A 10028-nucleotide genomic window follows, 5' to 3' on the forward strand; every position below is an offset into this window, starting at 1 on the left:
CCTCTTCTAATTCCCTTTTCAAGCTAGCACAACGCACAAGCAGATTAGCCCTCCCTTCCCCCTTTCCTGCCTGCAAAATTCAAGTTAGACAAACACTGTGTGGCTGAAATGACATATCTGAATGGAATTCAGACCCACCAGTTCCTGTTTATGTTTCTGATTTGAGAATGTTGTCTTCTCATTCACTATACATTAGGAACACTGCAAGGCCATAAATAGTGTTGGGTTACATGCAGGCAAGACCAATGAACATTAATCATTACTTCCAGTCAACTGGCAAAGGCAGCAGCTGATGGAACACTACACCCTTCAGCTCTGTATAAATGAACATTCCAGAGAGTAAGAGAGTGAGGAGTGAGTGTGTGTGTTTCCTTTCAGTCTCCATTTTATGAATGAAACTCCAGGCTCTATAGAGTCCATTCATGTAAGAGAAATGCTTATAGGGCTCTGTCCCTAGGGTCCAATCCGTCATGGGTAAAAACTGATGTGATTGGTTTAAGACAGCCTTCAGCCTTCCATTACTGACTTAAATGCAGTCCCTGTCCATTTGACCTGTGTTAATGCATAAAGAGTAAATCCAGACCGTAGTCTCAATTCTCAAATCAAATCACTAGCCAATGCCACTTACTGTAACTCTAGATTTACAGCATATTTAAGCATTTCTTAGAAAAACTGATATAGTGGATCAGAGAGTACTGTTTGGGGAGATTTGCTGTTTTAACTCAGAAAGGAATGAAGAAAACCCATCTGAGATATACTAAACAATAAAAAGCAAAGTCAAATTCTAAGGCCAATCCTTGACTTCTATTATGATAACAAAATCAATTAGGAAGACATCACTGTCACTTTTCACAATTGAGGTACCTAAAAATCAGAGATTAAGTGATCTACTAGCCCATAAATCACTGGCTGAGTAAAAGAAGATTATCTTTGGATGTTAGAGAAACAGATAAGATGTTAACATTTTCTAAAAGATCAATAGCTCATTCCTTTAAATTCCCAAGTGATTCTCACTTGAATTTCTTAAAGAAATAGTTTTAAAGTTAGGAGAAGAAAAACAAAAAAAGAGCTTTGGCCATAAGCAAATACTGTGTAGTAATGGGAGAGGGCCAAGGCTTGGCTTTTGGGAATATTATATATCAAGTACAAAAAGCCAAAGTTCATGGAACCATAACCATCACTGTCCTAGAAATTACTAAGTATGGTGATGTTTAAAAATATCTAGATTTGAGAGGGAAAGGAGCTATTTATGAGCAATTATGGGAATGATTTGTTTAGAGTCAGTCCTATAGTGAACACTGTTAGACATATAAGTAGTTTTATAAGCCATCTATAACTTAATCCATTAATCCAAAGGGAAAAGAACACTTCTGTCTTCCAGTGACCTGAAGCCATGTGGGAGAACAGTTGCAGTCGATAATCCCTGTAATTATCTCTAAACTATTTTTCACAGGATCTTTACCATTCCTATAGAAGGAATGAGAAGGATGAATATGGAAAATGCCTGGATTTGGGTTTTAAACCTGTGAAGGATTGTCTATTATGGTGTTATGACAATTTATCTTCCAATTTCTAATATCTGATCAATAAAATGGCAGAAGATAAGTAAAGTTACCACCATATTTTGCAGTTCTAATGAGAAATACTTGACACAGGCAGGTAGGGGGAGGTGATGAGGAATCCTGTAATCTACCACCCAGAGAAAACACAGAAGAGAGCAAGACCACTAAAAAGCGAGCCTACATAATAATTAATTCCTAAATAACATTCTTTTTTTCAAAGCTTTAAAAAAAACTTCAGTATTCTTTTAGGAATTACTTTTTAAGGTGATTCAAAGATATATAAATAAAAATGAGGAAATGAAGCTAAACATTTTTAAATGTAATATTTTTAAAAATTAAATTATAATTCCTAATCATGGGGCTTCCAATTTGGAAATGGCCAGCCTGCTAGTTTATAGCAGGCCTGGGTGTTCAAAATAAATATCAGTAGGCTTTACTTCCACTCCCTTTGCTCCATCTGACTTTAATTAGCATTTTTCAACAGTTTCCTTTCATAATCACTATATTCCTTGTGTTTCTTGAATAATATTTTTGGTTGATTACATATGTGAAACTCTATTGTTCAGAAAGGATGTAAGAAAATTTATTAGAAAATATGTTTGAGTTCAATTTCCTAATAACTCCTCTTATAAGTAAATAAAAAATCATTTTTAAAATAATATAGCCTGATGATAGAATTTCTGAGCTGTAGTAGTAATAATAGTAATGATCATAATAGTAATAGTTTAGAGATAACCTACTGGGTAATTTTAACCTTCTAAATTTTTTTTTTTAATTTTATGCAAGCTGAGTCAGTTGATAGAGGCCCTGACAAATCATTCTCTAAATTTAAAGGTTTGGGTGGTGAACACACAATAATACAGATGATGTATTATTGAATTGTACACTTGAAAGCTATATAATTTTATTAACCACAGCTATCCCAATAATTAATTTTAAAAAATTTAGAGGTTTTTCTTCTGGCCTTCATCAAAGTTCCAAAGTGATAAGTATGTGGGAAACTTGGGAGGGGTTGTTTGGGTGAAGAATAAATGAATTTTAAAGTGGAGGTTAGAAAAGTTCCATCTTATTTTTTCCTTACATCTGTTTTATATTTCAGTCCGACCTCTTTAGTTTTCTGATGAAAAATGGATTCCACTGACAAAAGTTTAAAAACGACTGCTCTAGTCAAATTTTAAGCCATAGAGCTATCAAAGGTTTTAACAAAGAGTGAAGTCCAAGAAGAAGGCTCAGACAAACTGAAAGTTCATTTAACCAAAGGATTAATTCACCACTTTTTCCTGTAACTATTAATTCAGCCTTTTCCAGAGATTATTAGAAAAAGTGACTTTCTTGACAATCTCAACTCTTGACCATATGTATAACGTATTTTTAAAAAGGAAACAGAATACATTTTAATCCTAAATATCCTATATTTTCCTGTCTTACAACAGTGAACACCTTACAGAATAAAATTTGGAGACCATCTAATGTGAAATGGACACCTCCAGATTAGGAAAAGTATATCTTCAATCATAATATATATGCTTTTATTGCCCTGGATCACATAGAGCTTTTAAAAACCATAGGAAAATATTCCAAAAGTTAGAGAAAAGGATCAGTAATCTATGTGACTAATTATGAATTAAAGTACTTTATTATTTTGGTCAATTATATAGAAAGACAGACTGTGAACTGTGCATTAAACCAAGACTATGAAAACCTTGTTCTAGTTTTGGTTGTTTCACAAAACATGATGTTAACTTGGACATAAGACATGTGCAATTGAGATGTGGAGAAGGAATTTGAAGAACTAGGTGATATTCAAGAGCTTTCATGAACTTAAAGATTTCTAATTCTATTAAACAACTATTTGTGTCAATTTCCCAATTTTAAAGTAGTGCTAAAAATATTTGCTATCACATAAATGTTGCATGCCACCAAATTGAAAGCAGGCCTCATCAGTAACAGCAAGAGTGGCCCTAAAACACACAATTAAAAAACACAAACACATTTTCTTCTGGAAACACGTCAGCTTTCTCTTGTACTCTCTACTTTTTCCTCTTCTCCCAAAGTTCAAGGTATGCACATCCCCCTCTCCCTGTTTTCTCATTTCAGCGACCTTCTTCCTATTGCTGAAAGTTCTCCTTTCCTCTTTTCATTCCCAACTCTTAGAATATTACTCAAATTCATTTAAAAGATGCCACTCAGTCATGAAACTAGTTTAATTTTCCTGCCAACCCTTAAAAATACTACTCTTAACTATAAAAAAATAATAACTATGAAATGACAGACCAACCAATCAATTAACGCAACTCTAACAAAATGTTGTTATGATTATCTCAACTATTTGCCTTGTTGGGCATTCTGAACCTTCAAAACCTCATAGGCAAGCATGAAAACGGAAAAATAACTGTGAATGAACGAAAATAAAGCACTGAACAAGGTACTCCAAATACAGCGCTCAACATGTATTCAACCCTTTTTTATGTACTCAGTTGGCCACAGGGGCAAGAAAGAGAAAAATTATGTTGAATTCAGGAAAAAACAACCAACCAACCAACAAAAAAAACCTGTGTACTGCTTTGTGCAGCACCATTATGCTAGAGAATAAATAAGAGAAGGGGGGAAAAAAAAAAAAAACCAATAGATGTAGCTGGACTACATAGAATTTAATCTAATATAATCATGATCATATACTGGTTCATCAAATTGGTCCTAAATATAAATTTCCCATCTCCTCAGTATCTTCTGATCCAACTAATTTTTTCTCTTCTCCTGAATAAAAATTTCTACTCTACTAAGATAATATTTTGCATTTTTTTAGTTTAAATATTCGGCAGTTTAAATTGCATTCCTGTAATTATAATTATAACTAATAGACCTTCCATTTCCCATGTCATAATTAATGTCAGGATTTATTAGAAGTATAATCATGCTGCCTTTTCACTTATAAAGCTTCTTTTATTTTCACAACATTTATGTTACATTAAATTAAGCAATAAAGAATTCTAGAGGCCTTCTGAAAGGAAAACCTTTAATCATAGATGCTGAATAAACTGACTGTGAAACATTTTTTACATTGTTTTTCAATAACATACAATATTTTCTAATGTGCTATTTGTTCAAGATTGGTAAGTGAACAAAGAAATCAATAAATCAGTAATAAATACATTAGATATCCTATAAAGGTCATTTTAATGTGCTTTCAGCAAGGATGAAAGAACTAATAGAACAAAGTATCTGGAGATCATACTTGTTGACTGCAGTGTATGACACATACAGATGTGTTCGACTTAATTGCTCCAATGTGATGGCCAGTAAAATGCATAGGAATAGGATGCTATGAAGCCAGCTTCCAGTCTTCAGACCCCAGCCCACCCCACCTCCTACCTCTCTTCCTAGCCCTCAACCCCACATTGTGCCACACCACGGGGGCCTCACATGTAAGCACATACAAGCTCCATCCTCCCCCTCCCCCAAAGAGCTGTCCCTTAGCTACGCTTCTGGACCTAGAGGTACACACAGGGGCAGTGTGCTCTGCCTTCAGAAAACCGGACCTGAGAGGAAATTGCTCTGGCCCTAAAAGTGGACTCAGGGGTGGTTGGGCAGGGAATTCATAGGTTGTGGGTAGCTGGTGTACTTTCTAGAAATGGAGACATGGCATTTGAGTGGACAATTCCTCTTAGCCCTTTGAACTTCTGACCCGATGCGAAGGGTAGCCAAAGGAAGAATCAGTTATAGGGCTCCCTCTTGCCAAGCTTTTAAGGACAGTTCATAATAAAGAAAGTAATTTTATACAAGTTGGAAACTGAAGACCTGGAGACAATTTTTTTTCCTCAACTAGAACTGATAGAAAAACTCAGCAGTTATTCCTAGAGAACCCACAGTTCCTTCACAAAGAACGTCTATGACTTTGCATCCAAACAAAATGAAATTATACTGTTTTCAAATATTTTCAAGTCCACAGTCACTATTGACCACAGTTATAGTGTTAATAATGTTTTGCCAATGCATACTGCCCTTCTTATAAGCATTTTTTTAATTTTATACTTAAAAAAATTCCTGATGTCTAAAAAGCAGATACCTTGATTTTAAGATTATAAACAGGAGAATCTGAGCACAAATGAGTTAATTCGTCTAAGGTCTCAAGGTCAAATTTGATGGTAACATTTGTAAGAGATTTAAACTCTCCTCACTCTAAGGAAAACCCCCTCTGCATCTTGGTATACTACTTTGTGGTGTCTTTCTGGCTCAGTGAGCCTAAAGCTAAGCTCTATAAACCATATCTTTATTTTCGTATTTCTCTCTTAATATGTAAGAATCATAGTTCTGGACCCTTGGAATCTTGCCATCAATGAAGGGAAAAAACAAACAGTTATAAGTTATAAGTGCCTAAGTACAGAAGACTATGACTTCCTATAAACACTGTTATTAAACAGTGCTATAGTAGCAAAATAGAAAAAAGCCCAGAATCCAGAAAAAAATTACAATGTTACTCTCTTGGGCTGAGTGTGTGCCTAATTTTACACATTGCACTCTTTGGACTGGTTTCATTTCTAACATGATTTCAACCATCCTCTCAGGCTGAACAGTCCCACCCTTCACTTATAAAGATTCAATGATGGGATAAAATCAGAAAGATTCTGCAAAAAAAAAAAAAAGGTCAGGCCCCACCCAGTCAGACGGCAATTCTAAACGAAGTGACATGCAGTGAAAAGATGTCTCAAATGTAACTTAAAGCATAGGCCTACCTGAATCATATGCAAAATCTCTGGGTTCCTGTTTAATCATCAGAGGAGGCGGGAAGGTTTGGCTGGGAGCACCACCAACCATGGTGTTGTGTTCATATACTGGGTCGTGGTACTCTTGCTTAAAGCCTTGAGGTGGGAAGGGGATGTTTGGCTCAGACATCTGCCGTTGGTACACAGGACGTCCTTCCCTTGGCATTGTTGGCAGAGGGGGAAAGGAATTACAGGGTTCCGAAAGCTGGCGGCGAAATCTGGAAAATAAGAGAGCATGTTTCGAATAAAAGAGTAATAAGGAATACTCTTTAAAATACTGGTACGTTTTTTAACTGTTTAGTTAATGAACGTGATGCCAACCATCTGAAAGAGTAACTCTTTAACAAAAACTAGATTCTTCCTTCCTGGGTCAGAAACACTGTGCTTTTTAATGAAAATATGACTTGTGTTCCCCTTCTCATTGGTCCCTTGCAGCACCATTTTGGTACATCACAATAAGTTAAAGGTGAGCTTTGAGGGGGGAAAGGAGAACAGTGCACTATTTTTTGAGGAAATACATACCTTAATAGTAAAAAAGGCCAAATTCTAAATCAATTAAATCATTTACCAAGTTTCCGTATTAAGAAGGTCTCACATAATAATATACCAGGGGGGTGGGAGGTGGGGGGAAACAGGAAAAAAATAGAAATAATCTGATCTCAAACTGCATCCTTTGTCTTTTAAGTCTGTTACCAAACTAATCAACAAACTAATAAAAAAAAATCAACCAAATAAAAACCTACTTATCAGTTTTCACTCCCTCACCATCAGTTAATGAGGAAACAAGAGAGGAATGACTCTCTTCTCAAATGAGCAGGGCTCTTAAATCTTCAACAATGTCCTAAGTAACAAGAAATTCTAGTGATAAATCAAACTGGGAAATATTATAGACTAATCCAAGCTGGCTATTAAAAGACTATCTCTTTACTGACAAACAGTAGCACATAACACACTGGCTTCCAATAGCTTCAAAAAAAAAAAAAAAAAAAAGATCATGTTGATAAAAATAAGCATAAATATACAGCAGACCTCCAAAGATGGAAAGAGCATGTATGTGTGGCATTTTTGGGACAGGTCATGTCGTTAGAACGCAAGGAAGTTCTGAGGCCTTGGCAGGAGGCTGAGTAAGTCTCTGTTCTTTCCTTCTTGGTTATACCCTGTAACGATTGGCTAATCACATAATCGTTCAGTTCTGTGTTTCTCATCCATAATATCATTGACCTACCACAAAGATGTGGATTAATTAAAGATTTAAAAGTGCTCTAAAAATGCCCAGGAGTGCTTAAAAATAACCTATCCAGCATTACTATGAGCAAATATAAGCCTATTAACTCCCCTTCTTCCTCCCACTAACAGTATTCTGAAGACTTTAATTTGGAAAGTTAACATTTAATTTTGGTAACATTAAATAAAAATAAGGTAAAAGCCAAAGAATTGCAAAGCAGTTACGTTAGCATTTCTAAGAACACCCATCCTGTGATTTAACTCTAGCCTCATTGGCTGCCCTGGAAAACACTGAAATTCCACCTACACCTGCAGAAAATAAACTTAGAAACTTAGATATTGCACAACAGTGAGGCTGACTGACACTGCATTCATTTCCCTTCCCTTGCTTATTTCATTAGCCAAAAAAAGAAACAGAAATTATCATTAAGAACTGTCAAGGAATGAATCAGAAAATTGTAACTTGAAGTTAAAATAAGAAACCAGCTCACTTGTAAAGCCTTAAAGGGAAGTTAATAATACTTGTACCAAAAGCCTTGTAAGGAATCAAGCCATTTGCTTTTACGAATCAACCAGATTCTAGTTAATACTTACTGAGGACCACGTTATATATCAAACACACATGCTTCACAGGAAGCATGGTGCCATTCTGGTGCCATTTTGGTGCCATTCTTATGAGCTGCTGACCAATTGTAAAGAGAAAGTGACTCAAGAATCTTCTGGAAGAGAGTTAAAGGTAAGGAGAGCATGCCGATGAACTCTTGGATGAAGAAAAACAGCATGTAAGTGGTGAGAAACATTGAGAAAAAGAGACAAGGCTCCTGCACAGCAGGTTCAGGAAATAGTGCCAAGGGGCTGGCCTGAGGAGCAGAACAAGCCTGAGGAAAGGAAGCAGGGCGCAGCCCAGTTGGCCATAAAGCATTCTCAGAGTGAGGTGGGGTGCCCAGGCTGGAAGGGGCTATTTGGGGTAAGGATCTGTTCCCAGAGCAAATTTGCCATTTATAACCGAGGGACTGTCTTCTTTGGCTAAAGCCCTCTGAGAAATCCTCCACAGAAACATACGGCTTCAGAGATTTTCCTGGGATTGGCCAGCTGGTACTGTCCTCAAAACACAATGGGGGGCAGTGGGAAAAGACCCTGAGCTTCCCTCTGGTAGTTCCGGACCGGCTGTTCCCAGTCTCAAAAATGTGACTTCAAGTAGAGAAACTAAAATGGATTTGGCTAAAGTATTTCATGTTAGGTCACCTAAAAACAGGCACGCTGCTTGTTTAGCAGTCGTCTTCCATAAGAAATAACTATTCTGCCCAAAGAGCAAACTATACAATCTAGAATTCTGGCACTCACTTGAAGAATGAAAGACTCAGATATCAAGAACTCTGAGAAGTCACCAGACATGGACAAAATAAACTTTGCTTCTTTTGATCATAACTCTTTTTCCCTCTTAACCCTGTACAATGTGCATCTGTTTGATGGCCCACCCTGCAATAAGATTTCTTTCATCTGTATTTACAAAACTGTTTACACAGATGCTCATACCATTATGCTCTGACAAGCTCTCGAGTCTACAGGGTGAGAAGGGAAAGACAAGAGGAAGCATTTAATAACTAAAGCACAAGAGGGCTTAGTGATGAAAACAAAGGTGGAAAAAGATACAGCTTAGTTTCATACTGAAAAGAATGCGTTCATCTTATCCCTTCTCACAAAAAGAGTTACTGAATTTGAGATTGAATCACATTAAATAACCTATCAAGAGCAGATCTGAGTATTCCCTTATTTTCAGCAAGTTGCCAGTGGCACATCTTCTGGTTTTCTCTGCTGATCTAGGATTCCTTCTGCGAGTTATTTTTATAATGGTGCGTCAGAGCCAGTTTTCACTGGTTTATTGTTAAATTTTCAGAAATTCTGTGAGTCAATTGTTAAACACAGCCATTATTAAGATGTAAGCTGTGTAAATGTATATTTAAAAAATTATATTAAAAACAAAGTCAGTACTCAAAAACTCATCACTTTGTAATTATTGTTCCACATTTTACTACTAATTAAATGCTCTTAAGGTTATGACTACAGTATCTATATGGTAGAAATACTAAGTAGTGAAGTACTACTTGCACATCTCTTTCCAATTCCACATTCGAGGTTGTCACATCGACAGCTTTGAGTCAGCCATGGGGGTAACATTTACATCGGAGTCTCATTAAATGCTACAGATTAGGTCTTTTGGATTTACTCCTAAAGAGCCTGTTGTTAAACATTTACCAGCAGCCCACTGGCTTTATATAAGGTAGAAGGTGAAGGAAGCATGCTGCATAAAATCAATCTGTGTTTTAAGTTGTATTATTAAGACTTCTACAGGTCCCCCAATATCTATTTAAATGTGCGTTTACTCATCCCTAGGAATCAAGAATAACCCACCACAACATTCTCCTGGCTCAACGCTATGGTTCTTGCCTTGCTCCTAAGTATTAATAATTCGGTCTAT

At 36.3% G+C, this 10028-nt stretch overlaps 1 protein-coding gene across 5 annotated transcripts in view; it reads right to left on the reverse strand.

Moving 5' to 3' along the window:
- ETV1 (ETS variant 1) overlaps positions 1-10028 on the reverse strand; it is an 83428-nt gene that overhangs the window by 23737 nt on the left and 49663 nt on the right. For all 5 annotated transcript variants that reach the window (XM_025046931.1, XM_025046934.1, XM_015589393.2 and 2 more), the window contains one exon: positions 6296-6543. In XM_025046931.1, the coding sequence (XP_024902699.1) occupies positions 6296-6543 (248 nt within the window). The remainder of the gene's footprint in view (positions 1-6295; positions 6544-10028) is intronic.

The sequence above is a fragment of the Pteropus alecto genome, unplaced genomic scaffold (genome assembly GCF_000325575.1).
Source record: "Pteropus alecto unplaced genomic scaffold, ASM32557v1 scaffold21, whole genome shotgun sequence".
Taxonomy (NCBI): Eukaryota; Metazoa; Chordata; class Mammalia; order Chiroptera; family Pteropodidae; genus Pteropus; species Pteropus alecto.